A 23,582-nucleotide genomic window follows, 5' to 3' on the forward strand; every position below is an offset into this window, starting at 1 on the left:
TTTATAATCTAAATAAGAAAACTAGTTTCAGCCCTCTTGGAGCTTTTCTAGCTTATTCTCGATACTGGATACAGTAATTAATTCCTTTAATCATTGCATTCACCAGCCTCATCATGGAGCACATAATCACTCTAGGAAGAAAACATATGGCTAAGTGTTTGCTGCACAGGTGGATGAAGAGTGTGGACAGGTGTGTCCTATTTAACTATTCAATTTGGAAAAATATTGTATGTATTGGTTATAGGTTTTAGCAGTACAGCAGTTCTCTTTCTGTCTCTTATTCAATTATATGATAAGCTGCCAATTCCGTAATATTTGTGATGGCCCCTCAGGGGGGAGGGGGGGGGGTCATCAAAGTGGACACATTTTGGGGGGCTATAATATTCACCTTTAACATAGTATGGGGGTGGGTGGTCAGAGCACATATTTGGGTGTGAGGGTCAGTGCACACAGTGTTCAGTGTATAGTAGGAAGGGGTGGGGGGATCACCGTACTCGGCATGCTCAGTCAGGGCCAGATGAAGGGACACATACATAGACCTGGGGCTGGAAATATTTTATGGGCCTATACGGAGAAGAGGAGGAGACCAGTGCCGTTTGAGAAAACTAGAAATACATATGTAATACTTATAATACTATGGCCAGCTAGGTGGCTTGTTATCGTCATACTGTCATAATGATGGGCCTATTTTTATGTGGAGACCTGGAGCTGTAGCTCCATCCGCCCCATTGTTAATCTGGCCCTGTGTTCAGGGTATGGGTGGGGGTGTCAGAGCACATATTGGGATATTGGGGGATGATCTTCAGTGCTCACCCTGCATGGTGTATAATTGGGGGGGTCACAGTACACATCCTGCATGGGCTGCAGCATGCTGAAGAAATGGATCGTGGCAGACAGGCAGGCACAGAGAGTGCTGGCAGTGCAGCAGGCAGGGGCTCCAGCTCTAGATGTTCAATCGGCACACGCCGCATGTCTCCAACAGGTTGAAGGTGGCCCCTCTCCACGGGGCCAAATCGGCTCTCCACTTCGTTCTTCAAGCTGGATGAGGAGAGCGAGAACAATGGCTGAGAGTGGACCAGAGCCTCCCTGTCCAAGGTCACCTCCATAGTCAGGCTCCATTGCACTGGTGCCATTGCTCCGTGTGTGACTGGGTGCAGGGAGAGCAGTAGGTCCTTGAGGCCGCCTGGGTCCCATAGCAGCCACATAACTGTGCACCAGCAGTAGTTATGCCACTAGTTATATAATTATATACAGCTCACCAGCCAGTGAGTGTATGTAGAGGCGGATTTAGACCTCATGGGGCCCTAAGAAAGACCATTTGGGGCCCCCTCCTCCATACTACCATATCCTGTCCTCATCGCCCACTGGCTCTGCCTGCTGTATTTGTTCCTCCTTTTGTCACACGTGAGGGGGCAGCAATAGAACAGGTTCTTGCCCCTTGTGCCCCTCCCCCTTTAATCCAGCTCTGCTCATCCCCAGGACACCCGCCCCCTTTAATCCGGCCATGCATGAAACAACCAGTAGAGGCGTACGACGGAGCCGGTATTCCGCCCCTGACAAATCACTGCTTCAACAGTCTGCTGGAAGTATTCAGTAAGCCCAGCGCAATCACACGTGGCTGTCTTCCATAATAGAGCCCCATCAGCAGGGCTGCCATCTCATATTGTGGGGCCACTTACTGACTTAATAGGCAGCCCCCCCCCCCACACACACACACACACACATACAACACACCAGAAGTTTTTACAAAGAAAATATAATAGGGAATGAGTGATTGGGGCTGTTGTGTAAGCAGGGCAGCTACAGGGAGGAGGAGAAGAGGAACAGTAATGAGGAGTTGGTTGGAGCACTTCAAGAGTGCAGGGGTGGATGACCTAGCAGAGGGATGAGGGTGGCTAGATAGAAAGAAGACAAGAGAAGCGCTTAAAAGTCTTGTGTTTGTACAGTGAGAGTTAATCAAATGAGTTTAAATACTATTATATACAATATTATATACAATGTCAAAATACATTAAAAGGGCACATAATGTAACATAATAATTACAGTGTAATGGTAAAAATGTTGCAGTCTCTATGACTGGTCTCAGAAGCACAAAGTAAACTGGCAGCTTGCACAGTGTGGTATAACACGATCTGGAGCCTATGTATCATTATACATTTTCAGCTTAATCCCTAAAAATACCAGTTTTCAGGGGGTTAACCACAAAAATTAAGCATCCCTTGAATGTATCACAGAGGCAGGGATGGTGCTAGGGTGTTCGGTGCCCTCAAGGAAACTATAAACTTGCGCCCTTGATCCCATATGTAATAAAAGGATAGCACGCGCTGAAGGCATGTACTGCAAAAAGGGGTGTGGTCCCACAAGAAAGGGGTGTGGTCCCACAAGAAAGGGGTGTGGGCCCAAGCACAATCTTATTCACAATACACCACACGTAGTGCCCCTGATTTGTTACATGACATAGAAGTGTTCCTTATTCATGCTATGACACACAGTAGTGCCCCTATACACAATGCCCACAATATTGCTCCTTATACACAATGCCCACAATATTGCTCCTTATACACAAGGGGGGTAATTCAAAGTTGATCGCAGCAGGAATTTTGTTAGCAGTTGGGCAAAACCATGTGCACTGCAGGGTGGGGGGGGGGTAGATATAACAAGTGCAGAAAGAGTTAGATTTGGGTGGGTTATTTTGTTTCTGTGCAGGGTAAATACTGTCTGCTTTATTTTTACACTGCAAATTAGATTGCAGATTGAACACACCCCACCCAAATCTAACTCTCTCTGCACATGTTACATTCCCCCCCGTGCAGTGCACATGGTTTTGCCCAACTGCTAACAAAATTCCTGCTGCAATCAACTTGGAATTACCCCTAATGGCCACACTATTGCTCCTTATACACAATGACCACAGTAGTGCTCCATATACGAAGAGGGGGGAATTGAATTGCTATGGGCGTCTAAATGGGTCTGCTTAGATGGAAAAATGATTGTCCGTATTCAATTGTGTCTAGTCGCTCGATGCATATTGTGCATGTTGCACCCAAACTTGGCTAAACACTTCTAAAGTCCTGCTTTGGGTGTCCAAACAAGTGTTTGGATGCCCGAAGTGTCGCGTTTGCACACATTTTTTCTCGCTGCTCAGGAGGCTGTGAGAAAAAATGTGTCTTCCTTGACTTATGGGCGCAGAAAAGGACATGAGAGAGCGAGAGAGGCATGATGAGAGAGACATGGCGAGAGAGAGAGAGGAATGGGAAGGGAGAAAGAGAGAGATGGCATGGAAGAGACATGGTGAGAGAGAGAGACATGGCAGGAGAGAGAAAGATGACAAGAGAGAGAGAGAGAGAGAGACATGGTGAGAGTGAGAGAGGTGGAGATAGAAATTGAGAGCAAAAGACAGATGGCGAGAGGAGCATGGCGAGAGAGAGAGAGAGCTATGGCAAGAGAGAGACAGCGAGAGTGAGAGACATGGCGAGAGCAAGAGACAGATGACAAGACAGACATGGCTAAAGATAGACACATGGGTGGTCATTCAGAGTTGATCGCTAGCTGCTTTCGGTCACTGCGCAGTGATGAGGCAAAAAAATTGCACTTCTGCGCATGCGGCGCAATGTGCACGCACGTTGTACTATTACAAAGAATAATGTAGTTTCACACAAGGTCTAGCGAAGCTTTTCTGTCGCACTGCTCGCTGCAGAGTGATTGACAAGAAGTGGGCGTTTCTGGGTGTCAACTGACCGTTTTCAGGGAGTGTTTGGAAAAATGCAGGCGTACCAGGAAAAATGCAGGCGTGGCAGGAAAAATGCAGGCATGGCAGGAAAAACGCAGGCGTGGCAGGAAAAATGCAGGCATGGCAGAAAAAACGCAGGCGTGGCTGGGCGAACGCAGGGCGTGTTTGTGACGTCAAAACAGGAACTGAACAGTCTGAAGTGATCGCAAGCGATGAGTAGGTCTGAAGCTACTCTGAAACTGCACAAAATTATTTTGTAGCCACTCTGCGATCCTTTCGTTCGCACTTATGCTAAGCTAAAATACACTTCCAGTGGGAGGCGGCTTAGCGTTTGCACGGCTGCTAAAAACTGCTAGCGAGCGATCAACTCGGAATGTCCACCATGGTGAGAGAGAGAGAGAGACATGGTGAGAGCAAGAGACAGATGACGAGACAGACATAGCGAGAGAGATACACACATGGCGAGAGAGAGACATGGTGAGAGAGACAAACATGACGAGAGAGAGAGAGATGGAACGGAGATAGGGGGTAATTCCAAGTTGATCGCAGCAGGAAATTTTTTAGCAGTTGGGCAAAACCATGGGGGTCATTCCAAGTTGTTCGCTCTGTATTTTTTTCTCGCAACGGAGCGTTTAGTCGCTAATGTGCATGCGCAATGTCCGCAGTGCGACTGCGCCAAGTAAATTTGCTATGCAGTTAGGTATTTTACTCACGGCATTACGAGGTTTTTTCTTCGTTCTGGTGATTGGAGTGTGATTGACAGGAAGTGGGTGTTTCTGGGCGGAAACAGGCCGTTTTATGGGAGTGTGTGAAAAAACGCTACCGTTTCTGGGAAAAACGCGGGAGTGGCTGGAGAAACGGAGGAGTGTCTGGGCGAACGCTGGGTGTGTTTGTGACGTCAAACCAGGAACGACAAGCACTGAACTGATCGCAGATGCCGAGTAAGTCTGGAGCTACTCAGAAACTGCTAAGAAGTGTCTATTCGCAATTCTGCTAATCTTTCGTTCGCAATTTTGATATGCTAAGATTCACTCCCAGTAGGCGGCGGCTTAGCGTGTGCAAAGCTGCTAAAAGCAGCTTGCGAGCGAACAACTCGGAATGACCCCCCATGTGCACTGCAGGAGAGGCAGATGTAACATGTGCAGAGAGAGTTAGATTTGGGTGGGGTGTGTTCAATCTGCAATCTAAACTGCAGTGTAAAAAATAAAGCAGCCAGTATTTACCCTGCACAGAAACAAAATAACCCACCCAAATCTAACTCTCTCTGCACATGCTATATCTGCCTCCCCTGCAGTGCACATGGGGGGTCATTCCGAGTTGTTCGCTCGCAAGCTGCTTTTAGCAGCTTTGCACACGCTAAGCCGCCGCCTACTGGGAGTGAATCTTAGCTTATCAAAATTGCGAACGAAAGATTAGCAGAATTGCGAATAGACACTTCTTAGCAGTTTCTGAGTAGCTCCAGACTTACTCGGCATCTGCGATCAGTTCAGTGCTTGTCGTTCCTGGTTTGACGTCACAAACACACCCAGCGTTCGCCCAGACACTCCTCCGTTTCTCCAGCCACTCCCGCGTTTTTCCCGGAAACGGTAGCGTTTTTTCGCACACTCCCATAAAACGGCCAGTTTCCGCCCAGAAACACCCACTTCCTGTCAATCACACTCCGATCACCAGAACGAAGAAAAAACCTCGTAATGCCGTGAGTAAAATACCTAACTGCATAGCAAATTTACTTGGCGCAGTCGCACTGCGGACATTGCGCATGCGCATTAGCGACTAAACGCTCCGTTGCGAGAAAAAAATACCGAGCGAACAACTCGGAATGACCCCCCATGGTTTTGCCCAACTGCTAAAAAATTTCCTGCTGCGATCAACTTGGAATTACCCCCTTTGTTAGCAGTTGGGCAAAACCATGTGCACTGCAGGGGGGGCAGATATAACATGTGCAGAGAGAGTTAGATTTGGGTGGGTTATTTTGTTTCTGTGCAGGGTAAATACTGACTGCTTTATTTTTACACTGCAATTTAGATTGCAGATTGAACACACCACACCCAAATCTAACTCTCTCTGCACATGTTACATCTGCCTCCCCTGAAGTGCACATGGGCCCTCATTCCGAGTTGTTCGCTCGTTATTTTTCTTCGCATCGGTGCAATTTTCCGCTAACTGCGCATGCGCAATGTTCGCACTGCGGCTGCGTCAAGTAAATTTGCTAAGAAGTTTGGTATTTTACTCACGGCATTACAAGGTTTTTTCTTCGTTCTGGTGATCGGAGTGTGATTGACAGGAAGTGGGTGTTTCCGGGCGGAAACTGACCATTTTATGGGTGTGTGTGAAAAAACGCTGCCGTTTCTGGGAAATACGCGGGAGTGGCTGGAGAAATGGGGGAGTGTCTGGGCGAACGCTGGGTGTGTTTGTGACGTCAAACCAGGAACGAAACTGACTGAACTGATCGCAGTGGCAGAGTAAGTGTGGAGCTACTCAGAAACTGCTAAGAAATTTCTATTCGCAATTTTGAGAATCTTTCGTTCGCAATTCTGCTAAGCTAAGATTCACTCCCAGTAGGCGGCGGCTTAGCGTGTGCAATGCTGCTAAAAGCAGCTTGCGAGCGAACAACTCGGAATGAGGGCCTTGGTTTTGCCCAACTGCTAACAAAATTCCTGCTGCGATCAACTTGGAATCACCCTAATAGGGAGAAATAGCATGCTACATGGAGAGAGAGAGTGCTACTGTACATAAAGGGGGCACATAGAGAGAAAGAGATAACTACATAGAGAGAGAGCGAAAGCAACATGGAATTCATGCCCCCCTCCCCCCCTCCGTAGACAGGCAGCTTAGCCACCATGACCACCCCAGGACCCCCAGACCTCCATAGACAGCAGCTCAAACATAATCATGCCTCACCTCCCCCCCTCCCCCCCGCTGCCCTCACTCATACTGTACAAAGAGCAAAATTTATTATAGCCTACCTGCTCGCCCGACGTATATATACAGAGACGTCACCTCATGGTGCCGCAGTGGAAATACTGAGTGGCGCGTGTACAGCTGCTCCGACTCTTCCCCTCTGCATTGCCGGTGTCAGCGACTCAGCCTGCCTCTTGAAGCCCACCAGAAATTTTCCTTCCCAGTCTCAACCCCTACCCTGCCACTATTGGTTCCCGATCCCCCGCTCTGCCCACACAACACTCCTCCTCCCAGAGCTGGGCTCACTGTGACTGACTTGCTTCCATTGGCACGGCGCCGTTCCGGCTCAAGTCAGAGTACCATCTGTGCTACTGCTTAGAAGAGTGGCAGAGCGCCTTTCCAGTCCGGCGCCTCCCTGCTTTGCAGACTCTGCTAAGTGGGTACTGCTGGCTCTGCACAGATGCCGGCCCTGCACAGAGGGATCCCTACATTCCTGCTGGCAGCCGCATCCCACATAGGTTTCTATGGAGGATTTGATGCTATGAGATTTACCAATTTCTGGAATGCAGCGCATTCCCGATATTGGTCCCCGTAGCTACTGCATCTGAAGATGGCGTCAGCTCGCTGTATCCTATAGGCTATTCATTGTAGATTCAGCCAACAGAGGGTTCCCCAGGAACCCTCACCAGAAATGGCCCCTGTGCATGTGTCATCTGCGGGGCCGCACATGCGCAGAAGCCGTTAGAGCACATCGCAGGGACGGGTTCCTTACGGAGCAGTATTCAGATCTTGATAGTCATAGCCATACTAGTGTATGGGGACAGTATGCCACTTTATTTCTGTAAGGGACACAAGGAGATATCAGAGATATCTCTTGAATAACCTAGATCAGGCCTGGCCAACCTGTGGCTCTCCAGCTGTTGTGAAACTACAAGTCCCAGCATGCCCAACCACTTAACTTTATTTTTCTAAAAACATGCAGAAACTAAGGTTTCTGCGTGTATAAGAGCATATTGTAGAATGATGAAAAAACCATTAGACATAAATAGTATAATACTGTATATATAGCCTTCACCACCACCAGTTTCTTACTTGTCTTTGACTATAAACTGGATAAAAAAGTACATGAGGAAATATCAGAGGGGGCTTAATGTAGTAACATGAAGTCCTGTATTACTATTTTTTGTCGGGGTACTCCACATTACTCAGTGCCAGCCCCTTGTTTTTGGTGTAATCTTCAGTTCTTATAACTAGTTCCTTAAACAGGAAGAAATCAGTAAAATTATATCAAATGAATACAATACAGTAAGTTATCCAGAAGCTACTATAAAAAAATCTTGTATCAACTTGGACCTATAGGTGAGTGCTGACATCTTTTTATTCTTAGTCACCTTTTTCCTCTTACAAAGCGAAATTACTCACAGTCGTGGTCTGGACTTCGCTCTCTCGGATTATCATTCCTCTCTTTCATTTCCCACCTCCATTTGCTTATTTCCCTTACACCAAGTGTTGATGCCTAAAACATTTCCCTTGGATATCACTTGCAGTGAACTTTCTCCGTAATGTTCACAGTATTCCATTTGTATCTATCTGTTGTGTTTTCATTTCGGTTAATTACATATGTGGGCAGCACGGGCGGTGTAATGGTTAGCATTACTGCCTCACAGCACTGAGGTCTTGGGTTTGATTCCCACCATGACCCAACTAGGTGGAGCTTGTATACACAAAATTAACCCTAGTGTGTAAGTGTGCACATGTGGTTTGGAATATAGGGCCCAATTAAGAGCTGATTGTTGTGCAAAATCACACAGCGGACGATTATCGAATGACTGCGCATGTATTCGCACACTTGCACATGGCGGGTTTTTACTGTAAGGGCGGCGGCTATCTTAACTCTAACTGCTGCAATAACGCACAGCAGCTATCCAGTCTGAAACGGGCCCAAAGATTATAAGCTCCCATGGCGCAGGGACTGATGAAAATGGCCAAATATTCTCTGTAAAGCGCTGCGGAATAGGTGTGCAATATATAAATAACTGGTAATAATAATAATAATAATTTGTGATAACCTGTGTTTTACTTTTCTCTCCGATCAATGTTATTGTCTTTTACTTCCCAATAAAAATAAATTGTATAAAAACTATATCTCAAATCTTTTATTTCATATTTATCAACATATTTACATTTAACAGTAGAACCATATTTTAAATATATTTTAATTAGTGTGTTTGTACTGGGGGTCATTCCGAGTTGATCGTAGCTGTGCTAAATTTAGCACAGCTATGATCATCTTCCCTGACATGCGGGGGTACGCCCAGCACAGGGCTAGTCCGCCCTGCATGTCAGTCCGCCCCCCTCCCGCAGAAGTGCAAAGGCATCCCACAGCGGTGATGCCTTTGCACTTCAACAGTAGCTCCCGGCCAGCGCAGCTTTAGCGTGCTGGTCGGGAGCTACTCATCGCTCCCCGTCACGTCACGCAGCTGCTGCGGCCCACCCCCTGTTCGGTCCGGCCACTCCTGCGATGGCCAGGCCGGACCGCACCCACAAAACGGCGGCCAAACGCCGCTGTTCCGCCCCCTGCTGTCCAGCGATTGCCTCTGCCTGTCAATCAGGCAGAGGCGATCACATCCCTGCTACGGCCTTCGGCCGTCTGGCATGCGCCGGCGCACTACAGTGCCGGTGCATGTGCAGTAGGGACCCGTTTGCTCTGCTGCATTAAAAAGCAGTGAGCGAACGGGTCTAGTTTTGACTCTAGAGTCCTCTCCCAGCAGGATTAACAGAGATGTTAACAGAGATATTGTTTCTGTGCAGGGTAAATACTGGCTGCTTTATTTTTACACTGCAATTTAGATTGCAGATTGAACACACCACACCCAAATCTAACTCTCTCTGCACATGTTATATCTGCCTCCCCTGCAGTGCACATGGTTTTGCCCAGTTGCTATCAAAAATCCTGCTGCGATCAACTTGGAATTACCCCCCATGTGAAGATGCTTTCCCCTCAGCAGACAAGCTCATATGAATTGGTTTTTCACATCCCATCAGTTAATGTTTCATTGCTGATGAAAGAAAAACATTTATATATGGTGTGTGCTGAGCAGGAGAAAAGCTGCCATCTCCTAGACACAAGCGTACATTGACAAATGCTAACTGTCCAACTCTGTAACTACTCTGAGGCTGCAATTTGACTTTGGGCAATCTTGTCTTGCAATGATTTCATAATTTTTGCTAGGAGTGCCTTCTGTGAGGTGAAAAATATTTAACATCTGAAAACATTAATGTAACATTTTTTTTCTTCTTCTAAGAATGAATATTTAAATGAAGACGTGGATGCAAGGGTTATTGAGTATGAAGATAACAGACCTCTTTTGGATATGTTCTTACAAAAACCAATGGGCCTACTGTCACTTCTCGATGAGGAAATTAGATTCCCGAGGGCAACTGACCAGACACTTGTAGGTAGGTTCTGTTGCAATTACCTTATAAGAGTAGAGCTGTAACTTAATATCAGACAGACTAAGGGGTCTGTTCATGAAGCAGTGAAAAAGGCGGAGAAGTGAGCCAGTGCAGAACTTGCCCATGGCAACCAATCAGCATTGAAGTAACAATTATAATTTGCACACTATACAATTGTACGGAGCAGCTGATTGGTTGCCATAGGCATAGGCAACTTCTCCACAGGCTCTCTTCTCCACTCTTTTTACTGCTTAATGAATAGACACCTAAATTAGCACAACAATTTATTTTATCAAGTATACAATATGACATGTTGGGGGAGATTCAATTGTTTGAAAGTCAGTTGGGTGTCTGTTTTTTCCTATCTAATAGACAGGAAAAAACAGACACACAACCGACGATTCAAACATTTGAATTCCCCCCGTTGAGTGCACAGTTGATACTTAGCTGTGCGTGCACCAGACTTCATATACTTAGAAGAGGATCAAAATCTATTAATTTTGGAGCAGCACGAGGACCCAGAAGGCTAGAGTGACATAGGGCCTGATTCTGATTTGGAAGTAAAGCAGAAAAAAGCAAGTAACTTTGTATCTGGAACAAACCATGGGCGTAATTCAGCATGGATTGCAAAAGCAAAATCTTTCTCTAATGGGCTAAACCATGTGCACTGCAGGTGGGACAAATGTAACATGTGCAGAGAGAGTTAGATTTGGGTGGGTTATTTTTTCTGTACAGTGTAAATAGTGACTGCTTTATTTTTACACTGCAATTTAGATTTCAGTTTGAACACACCCCACCCAAATCTAACTCTCTGTGCGCATGATATATCTGCACCCCCTGCAGTGCACATGGTTTTGCCCATTAGAGAGATATTTTGCTTTTGCGATCCATGCTGAAACAGGCCCCATGTTGCCATACAAGGAGAGGAAATGTATGTTTTTTGTGTGCAGGGAAATACTGACTGTTTTTGCATGTAACCCACAAATATTAAACAGATTTATTTTTGCACTGCAATTTAGATTTCTCTGGCTGGGTCCACAGGATTATACACAGGATAACACTGGGATATTGTCGAGCGACAGCGAAAATGGCACCAACACGGTCACGAGCTTTCTGGCCTCCCAGGATGCATTGGGGCCTCCACTATATAGTCCCGCCCACTGACTCAGTCAGATCAGTTTTCTGCTTGGTGCGGCAGGGAGCCGCATGGTCACAGGGCTGCTGTGAATAAAGCAGCCTAAAGCTTTTATTATTTTATTTTTATAGACTTACTATATTTTTAGAGCGACTTATCTTAACAGGGTCTTAAACGCATATTTGAAAGAGTCGCTCCAACAACTCCCCACCGGGTCGCAACAACGCTTACCTTCGGGTATCAGTGCTGTCTCGACGGGCGTCTGTGTCGGATGTTCTAGCAGGTCCAGCAGACGTAACCAGGCTGTGGCCGGAGCATGGGGAGACGGTGAGTCTATGGACTTCCTCTTACTAGAGGGGTCAGGACACAGCTACACTGATTTGGTGGAGACTACAAACAGTGTGTTGATGCGCCGAACATCTCGAGTGTGACAGCGCTACGCTCTGGGGATCATAGGCGCCAGAACTAGGTAGAGGCCGCGATCCTGGGAGTTTAAGTTAACGGGGGGTTTCAGACGCTCTCCTGGCCGTCCCTCCTCCGAGTTCATGGCCAGTTCCCGCGTGTCTCTCATTTCATGAACTGAATGACCTCACTTCCGGCTCAGATGCTACCACGAGGGTACTCTGTCGCAGCTTAGACGCTGCGGTTGTGTACACTGGAGATAAACCCACCCAGACCGAGTCGCAGGCCTTAGCGACTGCATACACGTGGAAGTCGCTCAGCGTCCGTGTCCGTTGGTGAGCGTCCGTGTCCGTAATCAGTTATCAAGAGTGGCAGTGTACACCAGTAGCGTCTGAATCCACTCAGCGTCTTACGAGCGTATTTGCTTGGATATGGAAGTGTGGTGAGTCTCCCTGTATCCCGCTCTCTGGAGGCAGGGTATACAGTACTAGAAATTCTCTCTACTTCTTAGTATGCATTGTTAATTTTTAGTACCTATTGCATATGAGACCTGTATATTACTGTGTTTTCTGCATATTATGTTGAAAATAGAACCAGTTAAAACAGAAGTACAATTTTCCTACTTATGTATAAGTTATTATGGAGGTTGTATTCTCATATGACAATGTCTAATGCTTTAACATGTGACTGACTGCTAGTATGTGTGCTGACTTTTCTGTGTAATGTCAGTCCTGTTCTGACCCTCAAATCAGGTGCACTGTGGTCAGATTGATCTCACCTCTATATACTGATATATAGGGGGTTCTTCAGTCACAAATTGTGTAGTCGATAACAGGTTAATACCATGTTTGTGAGCGGCAAAAGTGATGAGGAGAATTTGTCAAGCACTCCTATAGCCCTAACATGCTTATCTTGTAAGTCAGGGGTAATTGATATGAATCAATTGGTCACTTATGAGGGTTTGTGTGCAAACTGTTTCGCTTTTCAGCGAAGTAAAAAACAGGAGTTGGTTCAACCACCAACAGAGCCACCATGTTATATCTGCCTCCCCTGCAGTGCACAAGGTTTTGCCCAACTGCTAAAAAAATTCCTGCTGCGATCAACTTGGAATTACCCCCTTGGTCCTTAAATTGCACTTTTTTGATTAAGAAGGCACAGCAGCTCCTTTTCTTTTTAAGGAGACTTAAGGCTGTCTGAGTACGAACACGTTAGTTCGGTTCTATCGAATTATAGTAGAGAGTGTTCTGACTTATGGAATCACAGTATGGTTTGGGAACTGTACTGTAGCCGAGCATATTGCCCTAGAACATGTGGTTAGGACTGCCAGTAAGATTATTGGGGTGTCCTTGCCCTATATGAAGGATCTTTATGAAAACAGAGTGCTAAGAAGAGCCAGATGCAGATTAGCTGAACCTAGTCATCCAAATGACTTGGTCTTCGAAAGATTGCCATCTCAAAAACGTTTTAGGAGTGTACTTTTTTTTTCCCAACAGCTGTTCGTTTGCTAAATGGACAAAAGGAACAGGATTAATTTTTAAATGGAATATGTTTATTGCTTGTTCCACTGTACAGGGTGCTCATATGTTAATTTAATTGACATTTCATGACTGTCTTGTTAATGACAAATAAAGTATTATATTGTATAATTACATGAAGACAAAGCTAATCATCTTCCTTCATTCCTCCCCACACTGTCACTACTCCCTCCATCCTCCTACACCATTCATAAAATGACATTCTCCATTGACATTTTCCTCCCTTTCACCCTCACCTTTAATCCCCATATCCAGTATCTTGATATCTCATGTCACCTCCTCATTGAAATATTGCCAGAATATCCCCTGTATCATTCTTAATATTTGTAGCAAACTCAGCTAATAATTGAACGCCCACACAAGTCTTGCTGAACCAGCTTGCTGTAGTTTATTCTAGAAAATGTCAGGCTGGTACAGACAGCATAGGTGTATTTCCAGCAATCATGAGCAAAATGTATTCCCGCAAACCTGTCACTGACTAGACACAGTGGCTACTTCAGTAGTCACTGGCCAACTAACTAGCATCGGTCACCACGCCCCATCACAAGATCAGAACTTATAGCTCATCTTAAGAACTCACTAAGTAGTCACACCCATGTGCTCCACCTGTGTATCCATGTTCTATGTACAGGAATATATGAGGAATTAACCCTGTCTTTGATATGAGTCTGCAAACTACCACAGAAATCATTAGTCTATTTAATAGGGGACTGGGACAAATACCCTGTTTGTCACATATTACCAATCTGTTCTCACATCATCTCTCACTTTGACTACTATAGCCCATGCTACTTTGACTTTCCTTCACCCATGTATTGTCATGGGTTGGGTATGGGTGACCGGCGTTTGGGATCCCACTAGTCACCATACTGACGCCGAGATCCCGAGGATTAGAAAGCCGGCTTGGGGGTAGCACAGGTTCTATTCCCACTCTATGGGTCACCCATTAGTGGGAATAGTCCCTGTTTGTCAGCATGTTGACTGTCGGGTGTTCAAGTGTTCAGGATCCCGGCATCCGTAATGTGACTGGTGGTCTCCTGACTGCCGGTCACATAACTATATCCCTATTGTCATAGTATTGGATAAAGTGAACTTGGGTTTTCTGCAAGAAAGTATCATGGAGCATTTTCTTTCTTAGGGCTGTATGCCTTAAAAAAAAATCTTGATTGAACTATGGGCCTGATTCTGAATTGGGAATAAAGTCAGAAGGAGCAAGTACAGTAGCTGAACATCTGCACGAATCATGATGCACTACAACTGGGGCAGATTTAAAATGTGCAGACAGATTTAGATTTGAGAGAGGTGTGTCCAAGCTGAAATCTAAATTGCAGTGTAGAGTAAAGTTGTCCAATTGTGAGCTACTTGCAAAAGCGTCTAGTATTTACCTTGCATGCAAAAAAAAGTATGTATTTGCACCCCTTGCATTGTAACATTGTTTGTCCAGGTGCACAGTTACTTTTCTTTCTATTCCCAACTCATAATCAGGCCTTATGCATTTATGACAAATCCATGACAGATACTAGCCAAATAATAGAAACTGTTTTTATGTCAGTCTAGTCACTATTGTTTGTGTTGCCTAAATATGGAAAAAGAAATGTTATAATGGTTATGTAATGTAGCTAAATGTTTTAAGTTACTTAATTTACAGAAAAATTTGAAGATAACTTGAAATCAAAGTATTTTTGGAGGCCGAAGGGAGTAGACCTAACATTTGGAATTCATCACTATGCAGGGAAGGTACGTGATCTATTTCAGCCAACCTCCTGAAGTTCTCAAACCAGTCGTGAAGTACAGTATTCTTTTTTGGATTTACCACTAAGCGGTTAGTAGTTAGAACTTCAAGTCAGTACCCAGGATTCAAGCTGGAAGCTCACATTTATGTCTTCAAGTTAAGACGTTGAACGCTGGGCCTAATTCCAATTTGTACGGTATTGCACAGCTGCTGGTAGTCTTACTCAGATTGGCCATCGAAACAGAAGGTCTGTGTCTGATGATGCAGACAGTGGGTTTGACGCGCCTACAAAACAGGGCAGTACGCCCCCCTTTTTGTAGAATGATCCTGCTGGCTGATCACCAAATACCCCAGAACGCTGTGGCTAAGGAGGGACTGTGAGCGATCACGCAGGAGCCGTGCTGCGCATGTGCAGATCCTCAGCTATCGGATTTGTACTGTATGTAAACCATCGGGTTTGGGTAGGAATCCAAATCAGGCCCCCTGAATATTATGGTTTTCACAGTTCCATCAAGTTTGAGTGCAAAGTCTGAACTAGAAAAAACTAGATACAATTAGTTACTTAGGGGGGTGTTCAATTCAAGTCGGAACTGCCGTCTTGTTGAAAAGACTGCAGTTTCCGACTTTTTTTAGGTCGGAAATTGTTCCGACTTATTCATTTGGGCTGCCGATTATAATAGCTGCGGATCCACATGTTTTGACAGAATCGCGGCCAAATCCGACAGGTTTTAGCCCCGTTTCCGACAGTGTCAATCTGACCTAAAAAAAGGTCGGATTGGCGTTGTCGGGAATGGCCAAATCTTACAGGATTTGGCTGCTAATTGATAATCAAATGTGGGATCCTTTCCGTCGGAAAGGATCCGCCATCAATTGAATATACCCCTTAAACTTGAACTAGTTTGAAGATCTATTTGAACCGGTTTGATCATGGTCATAATGTTTTACCATGCTCATATTGAGCTTTATGGTTTTAGTCTATCTAAAGATTTAGAATGTTCCTGGTTTAAAACTGGTTTCACAAATGACTTTCACAAACCGGTTCCACAAACTGGTTCCAAAAAGACCACATATAAACAATTTATCCCAAACACAAGTCAAAAATGTTATTTTACAGATTCTAATAATATTGCTGATACTTTATGGCAACAGTGTACAGTATGTGTAGTATACAGTATATCCAGATATTTATATCTATACCACCATTAGTGTACAGATTTAGTGCACTTATTTTCCACATATAAATGAATAAAATATAAAAATGTAAGAATATTGTTGATTGCAAATATTTTATTTTTCACTCAAGGAAAGTAGAATAAAACTTAGGTGACACTGACACTGTTCAGGTCTATGTAAGATGATGTGCAGAGAAAAGTGTTTGACAGTTAAAATTCAGCTGTGCCCAGTCCTTGGCCTTGGGCCTGATTCAGAGTGGACGCAGTGCAGATGTTGTACGCAGTGGAATGATGCGTGTAAGCAGCACTGCGCTTCTGCTTCAATGGTTTTGCAATGGCGGTCGCAGCAAGGATTCATTTGCAAAGTGAGTGATAGACAGGGAGCGTTTGTGGGGCGTGTACCATTTTGGGGCGTGTCACAGGTCACAACTACAATCACATACACAGTTAAAATGGCTTCAGCATTGTTCTTCCGACGGCCATGCTGCGCAAAGTGTTACTCAAAAGGTCGATTATCTACCAATCTCAAACACTTACAAACAGTCAATAGAAATCCCAGTGACTGTAACATTGGTGTATTTTTGCACAGCTGCGGAGTACAAATTCACAACTGCTATGGCATTTGCGTACATGTCTGAATCAGGCCTTTAATCTGCTCACTGCTGACATTCTGCTTTGCTTCCTATTATTGTACTGCAAGCAGGGGAGCATCAAGAGAGGAGGAGGCAGTGTCTGTCCGGGCCTCTTCCTGTCTAGGTGGCAGAGCAATAGACCCTGGGCACTAGGGTCACTAGGAGACCATAGCGCTGTCCCAGAGTCTACTGCATATGCCCAGGTCTCTGGGAAAATGGCATAACTGCCATTTTTGCAGTGATTTTCCTACTGCATATGTGCAAAATACTGGGAAAATGACCCCAGCACCATTTTCTCATTACACCCTTTTTCACACTACACCCTTTATAGATACGCAGTTGCAAGGCTAAATACACTATGAGGAATGCTTCTCAGTGTTGTCTATTTAAAAAAAGGGTTCTCTCTTTGAATGTTGCCATGTCATGAAACGCCTTATTTCCAGTTAAATTACTTTAAGCCCAGCTTGTCATCGTCACATTCACAGCACTTTGTGTGTTTTGCAAAACTGTACATAATCATCCTAACATTTTTAAAGACAGTTGAAATTAAATGAATTTCAACTGTGGTTGAAGATTATGTAATTTATAATTCACAGAGAATTTTGTTAGTGTGTGTGTGTGAGAAACGTACAGACAGCACAATAGTGATATTGCAAAGATACAGTATGTGCGGCATAATTAGTTTGCTTTTGTCATTTATATTTTGACTGTTCCCAGCTCCCACTTTAGCAGCATGCGTAACAAAATGCATGTAAAGTTCTGATAGTAATGCTCCTATATGTAGGGTTATTTATTAAGTGGAGATCCTGATGAACCATGGCTTCCAAAAGCAAGGTCCTTATGTGCCAAACTTACAGTATGACGCATTTGTCCTGCCGAGTCATGCTGGCACTCTAGCCTGCTGATGTACTGAGATTTGGCGTTGACATTTCATGGGCTGAAGAGCTGAACTGATGCAATAGAGGATGAGGAGGGGTGATGAAACACTCTTTCCTACACATTAAGCCCCTTCCCATTGATGGGTGTGATTTCACCAGTGTTAACAGAGGAAATGCTCACAGGGGGTTATCCCATCATTCAGATAAGAGGGTCAAAAATCAGGGCCGTACCCAGGTGTGTGCGGAGTGGCGCTGTTGGCGGCATTTGCCAATTATCTGTTTTCATTAATTTCACGTGCAGCTTTGCCCCTTTTTGAAGCCCAGCAAGTCCTGACCGCCCCTATCTCCTACACCCACTAATTCCATCGCTAATACCTATACAACATTCATGAACTTAACTTGAGAGCTCTTTGTTATGCAGTCACTCTGTCCTTTATTACATTTCAAGATGCTGACATACCCAGGATTCAAACCCATCGCCTGTGGCATTGCAGTCAGACACACATGTACTGTGCCCTTGATCAGAAAGCTAGAGAATTCTAACTATTTGAAGCTTACCTTGTACTTCTTAAAAAAATGATTAGCATTGCATCTGAGCATATCTACTGTATGTAGTGTGAGGCTGCAAGGGATTGTATATGTGGCTGCACACTACATAGATCTGCTCAATTGCAATGCTGATTCTTTTTTTTTTACAAAGTACAAGGAGCTTCATTTTTTTTTTTTTTAGAATTCTCACCATTTTTATGCAGGATCAAACAGATCAATGAGTAGGGTGTTTGAATGCTACAGGTTATAGGTTTGAATCCTTAGTATGGCAGTATATTGAAATGTGTTATTTAATAAAGGGTATTGTAACTAAATAACAGTGATCTCTACTTACAGATAAAATGTGGGAAGAGGCATCATAACATGGGCTTTCTCTGGGATCAATTTTGTCATGCCCCTTTCCCACGAGGCATGTGCCTTGTGTTCCTATTGGGAAAAAAAATATGTGTGTGTAGGGTTGGGGGGTACCGATTCTCTGTCTGGCACAGGACATGAAAAAGTCTAGGAGGAGGTCTGGGGGTGGCTTGGGATGGTTCATTTACACTCCCCAGCGGCTGCCATTGTCTGCAGCCGCTGGAGGGGGGGGATCCTGCCATGCTGACCGATCAACATTGATCGCAGCGTGGCAGACACAGGGGGAGAGTGCAGGGAGGCAGAGGGACCCAGCAGCAGCGGAGGGAAGTTTATCTTCCCTGCCGCTGCTTACACACTCTATCTGACTGGTCTCATCCTGTGCGACCAGGTCAGATGGAGCACTTGCAGGCATGGTCGCATCTGATGCCACCATGCCAGGCAAGTGGGTAAAGAATTTCAGTAACATGTCAAAGTGTAGATTTGGATTTTTGGTACATTTTTCAATGATAATTAATGAATTTGCCTATTTTACAAAAAATCCTGTATACTATACACAGTGCAAAGGGCTTGTTTTTCTGGGTGTGGATTATTAGATCTACACTAAAAAGGTCTACAGTCAATAGGTCTACTACTAATGGTAGCCGTGCATTAGGCCGACAGGGTCAAAAGGTAAACATGGAAATGGTGACACAAAAAAGTAGACATAATTATTATTATTTTGGGGGGGGGGGGGTTGTCACTTTTGTTCCACAAACAAGCCTCATTAGTGTACTGCGTCTCCTTGCATGGTGAGCGAACTTCGGGCAAGGTGGCTCGCTCCACTACCTCTGCGCTCGGCACAGGTTACTATTCCCAATCATAGTCCACGTGGATGGTAAAGTATAAAAAAGTTGAAAGTAATGAAAAATAAATGTAAAAAAGTATCTCTACCATATGTGTGTTGACCATTGTCATGTCGACCTTTTGACCCTGTTGACCTAATGCCTGTCTACCATTAACGGTAGACCTTTTAATTGTAGACCTTTCTAGTGTAGATCTAAAGTCCGGATACAGTTGGGTTTTTTTAATGATGCACTTATATAGTTTATCTTGCACTCTGTGCTGTGTATGCCTTTGGGGAGATGCATCCAGTAACTACAGGCATACATACGTTGGTTTGCGGGGAGGTGGAACAATTTAAAGTGAAGCAATGTGTAAATCACATTGAAGACAAATCTTCTACCTCTTTATTTCCATCCCTTTCATTATAGTTTCAGTTTTTCTCCTATAATGTATTCCACAAAGCCTCATCCATGGCTTAAGCTAATCATGATAGTAAGGTGTAATCTGAACATCCTGTAATATGTGTAGCAACTGAGCTACTAATATGTATGAAACTTTTTATTAGATTGATTAAAGTGCACACAGTTATGTGTACACTACAGAGTGTAAGTGGAAAATGAATACTAAGTAACTTATAGAGAGAACCTTACACAATAGCTGGTTCCGTAGACCATATTTGGTTCTGTGGACCATCGCTGGTTACGTAGATTATATCTGGTTGTGTAGATCATATCTGGTTGCGTAGATCATAGCTGGTTCAGTAGACCATTTCTGGTTGCATAGACCGTAGCTGGATCCGTAGACCATAGCTGGATCCGTAGACCATAGCTGGTTCAAAATTCAAGTCCTTTTGCAGAGTGAAAATGGCCTCTGCAGAATAATTACTCCACAAATGCACCATCTCCATACTCCTAATCTTTTTTATGTTATCAGGTTCTGAAATAGGAGCCAAGTGCGCCCAGGAGCACTGAGAGAGGGTCTATAAAGTACCCAGGCCATTGCCACTCCAGATGGAAAGTGGAGACATAACCACACCCTTGCCCCCTCTCCAGCACCCAGTCCATGATCACCTATTACTGTGGACTGGCCGACCTGTACATTTTTCCTTACTTAGCAATAAAATCGCTTAGGCCTGCTCCATCAATTCTATGTACTTTTCAGAAGTCTAGACACATTTTGGTAAATCAAGGAAAATAATGGAGACAATGCTACTGTAGTTCTGCTAACTTCATATGTTTTATGTTCGTCAATGACCTCCATAATATTAAATCAAATGGAAAGTTCTTCATTGAGTGTGCCTACAAAAACACTATTCAACTAAGTAATATCTTAAATCCTATTTAAATATAATGACTTCTATTACTTATATGTCAAGAATCGCTTGATGAGAATTTGACTACCACGTAATAATAAAAAGTAGTAGCTGAGCATTGTGGCCACAGTGGTAGATATAACTGTCACTCCGCATTTTATTCTTTGTCAAACACTTTAACTACATTTTCAGACATAAATCAGAGAGAGAGAGAAAGTGATAATAAAGCCATGTGTGCACTGAACATCTCTTCATTGCTTGCAGGAAATTGCTTGAGGAATTGAAATATCTTCGGTCACATTGAAACACTTTAATCAGTTGTTCTACTCTTTGATTTTAACAATGAATTTTATCTTAAGGTTCTCTACAATGCAGCTGGCTTCCTAGAAAAGAACCGCGACACTCTTCCAGCTGACATAGTGCTTCTTCTACGTTCATCCGAAAACAATCTCATTCGCATATTAGTAACTAATCCCCTAACAAAGACAGGTACTGTAAATCTTTTGTTACTCATCCTTTGAATTTTAATTAAAAAAATGCTTTAAATAATTTAATCAGTCAATGCAAAGTCACAATTCAATATTTTTGGAAGGGCATAGGGGGTCATTCCAAGTTGATTGCTCACTAGCTGTTTTTAGCAGCCGTGCAAACGCTATGCCGCCTTTCACTGGGAGTGTATTTTAGCTTAGCAGAAGTGCGGACGAAAGGGTCGCACAGCGGCTACAAAATATTTTTGTGCAGTTTCAGTAGCTTCAGACCTACTCAACGCTTGCGAACACTTCAGACTGTTCAGTTCCTGTTTTGACGTCACGAACACACCCTGCGTTCGCCCAGCCACGCCTGCGTTTTTCCTGGCACGCCTGTGTTTTTATGAACACTCCCTGAAAACGTTCAGTTGACACCCAGAAACACCCACTTCCTGTCAATCACTCTGCGGCCAGTAGGGCGACTGAAAAGCTTCGCTAGACCTTGTGTGAAACAAAATCGTCCGCTGTGAAAGTACGTTGCGCGTGCGCATTGCGCCGCATACGCAGAAGTTCCTTTTTTTGCATCATCACTGCGCAGCGAACAATTTCAGCTAGCGATCAACTCGGAATGACCCCCATAGTCCCAGCACACAGATAGGAAGAGACCATACCTGTCTTGCTGACGTTAGAAATGTTGGGCCACAGTACAAAGGCCAAGTCACATTGGGAATTGTGGGCCTCATCTGTCTGGGCCAAAGTTGAGAGGGGAGTGGCCGCAGCATATTGGACAAGTGACTACACCTCTGTGGCAAGTCCAGGCCCCCAGGCAGGTCAATGCAACAGTGCTTTGTATCTTATCTCCTACCATGGCATCCCAGTTTCTGGCTGTACAGAACTTTCTTATTCAGTACAAAAGCATTTGTCTTATAATTAATATCATAGCTTGGGCACCATGTTTACTTTGTTTGTATATTAAGAAGGCGAGGAGAGTGATGGGGGTTGGGGAAGGGGGTGTGGTTCATCAAATCGACAGTGTCTAGGTCGACAATGTTTAGGTCGACCACTATAGGTCGACAGTCACTAGGTCGACATGGATGGAAGGTCGACAGGGTTTCTAGATCGACATGTGCTAGGTCGACAGGTGTAAAGGTCGACATGAGGATTTTTATTTTTTTGGGTGTCGTTTTCCTCGTAGAGTGACCGGGATCCCAAATTAGTGCACCGCGTCCCCTCGCATGGCTCACGTCGCTCGCCATGCTTTGGGCATGGTGCCTTCGCTCCGCTATCGCTTCGCTCGGCACACTTTACCGTTCCAATCGTAGTCCACGTGGATCGTTAAGTATGAAAAAATTCAAAAAAAGAAAAAAATGTGAAAAACTCATGTCGACCTTTAGACCTGTCGACCTAGCACATGTCGACCTAGAAACCCTGTCGACCTTCCATCCATGTCGACCTAGTGACTGTCGACCTATAGTGGTCGACCTAAACATTGTCGACCTAGACACTGTCGATCTTCAGACCGGATCCCGTGGAAGGATGAATCACTTGTAGCAGTAGGAAAGAGTAGAATCTCTTCTATAATAGTTAATGCTGGGATGTATCAAGCCTTGGCGAGAGATTAAGGGGTCTATTTACTGAGCCTCAGGTTGAGATAAAGTGGCTGGAGATAAAGTACCAGCCAATCACCTCCTGACTGTCATTTTTCAAACCCAGCCTGTGACATGGCAATTAGGAGCTGATTTGCGGGTACTTTATTTCCGGCCACTTTATCTCCATCCAAGGCTTAGTAAATACAGTAGATGACAAAGTACCAACCAATCAGCTTCTGTCATTTGTCTAGAACATCCTGTTAAATGACAGAAGCAGATTGGTTCTTTATCTCTCTTTACTTTATCTTTCGCCAAGGCTTGATACATCTCCCCTAATGTCTGTTCATCTCTATAGATGCATTTCTTGTGTTATCTATAAAGGGATCAGAGGAAACAGCAGGATTACCCTTTTGTTCTCTTTTATTATACATTTGCCCTGTATTATTCTGCTCTACTGTATATCATTTTTTTTATATGTTCTTTGCTAACTGAAAAGAGGAGAATGATTTCTCTGCAAAAGCAATCCCAATAAATTGCCCTAAGTGCAAACAGAACAGATGAAGTAAAATAATTCTAATAAAATAGATGGTGGTCTGGATGGGTTGTTGTTGGTATATATCTATTTTTGAAAAATGCGTGCTTCACCCAAGCTAGAACCAGCGGGGGAGTATATAAAGCAGAACAATGTTCTCTGATCTACAGCAACCTGCAGTTACCATGACGCAATTACTAAATGATGGGTTACGGAGTACACAGAGCTGATCCATAGTCCACGGACAGATGAGACTGCAGATACTGCAATGAATGTCACATATATAAATATACCTTATTTTTTTAATGGTATTTGAATCTATTCCTTCATGTATAGTTATAGACTGTTAGGCCTTTTTCTGAGACACACACATTGCTGCATACA

General features: G+C 44.3%; 1 protein-coding gene across 3 annotated transcripts in view; it reads left to right on the forward strand.

Moving 5' to 3' along the window:
• MYO3A (myosin IIIA) overlaps positions 1-23,582 on the forward strand; it is a 527,514-nt gene that overhangs the window by 344,981 nt on the left and 158,951 nt on the right. For all 3 annotated transcript variants that reach the window (XM_063921638.1, XM_063921639.1, XM_063921641.1), the window contains 3 exons: positions 9,937-10,090; positions 14,808-14,896; positions 20,970-21,099. In XM_063921638.1, the coding sequence (XP_063777708.1) occupies positions 9,937-10,090; positions 14,808-14,896; positions 20,970-21,099 (373 nt within the window). The remainder of the gene's footprint in view (positions 1-9,936; positions 10,091-14,807; positions 14,897-20,969; positions 21,100-23,582) is intronic.

The sequence above is a fragment of the Pseudophryne corroboree genome, chromosome 5, assembly GCF_028390025.1.
Source record: "Pseudophryne corroboree isolate aPseCor3 chromosome 5, aPseCor3.hap2, whole genome shotgun sequence".
NCBI classification, from domain to species: domain Eukaryota; kingdom Metazoa; phylum Chordata; class Amphibia; order Anura; family Myobatrachidae; genus Pseudophryne; species Pseudophryne corroboree.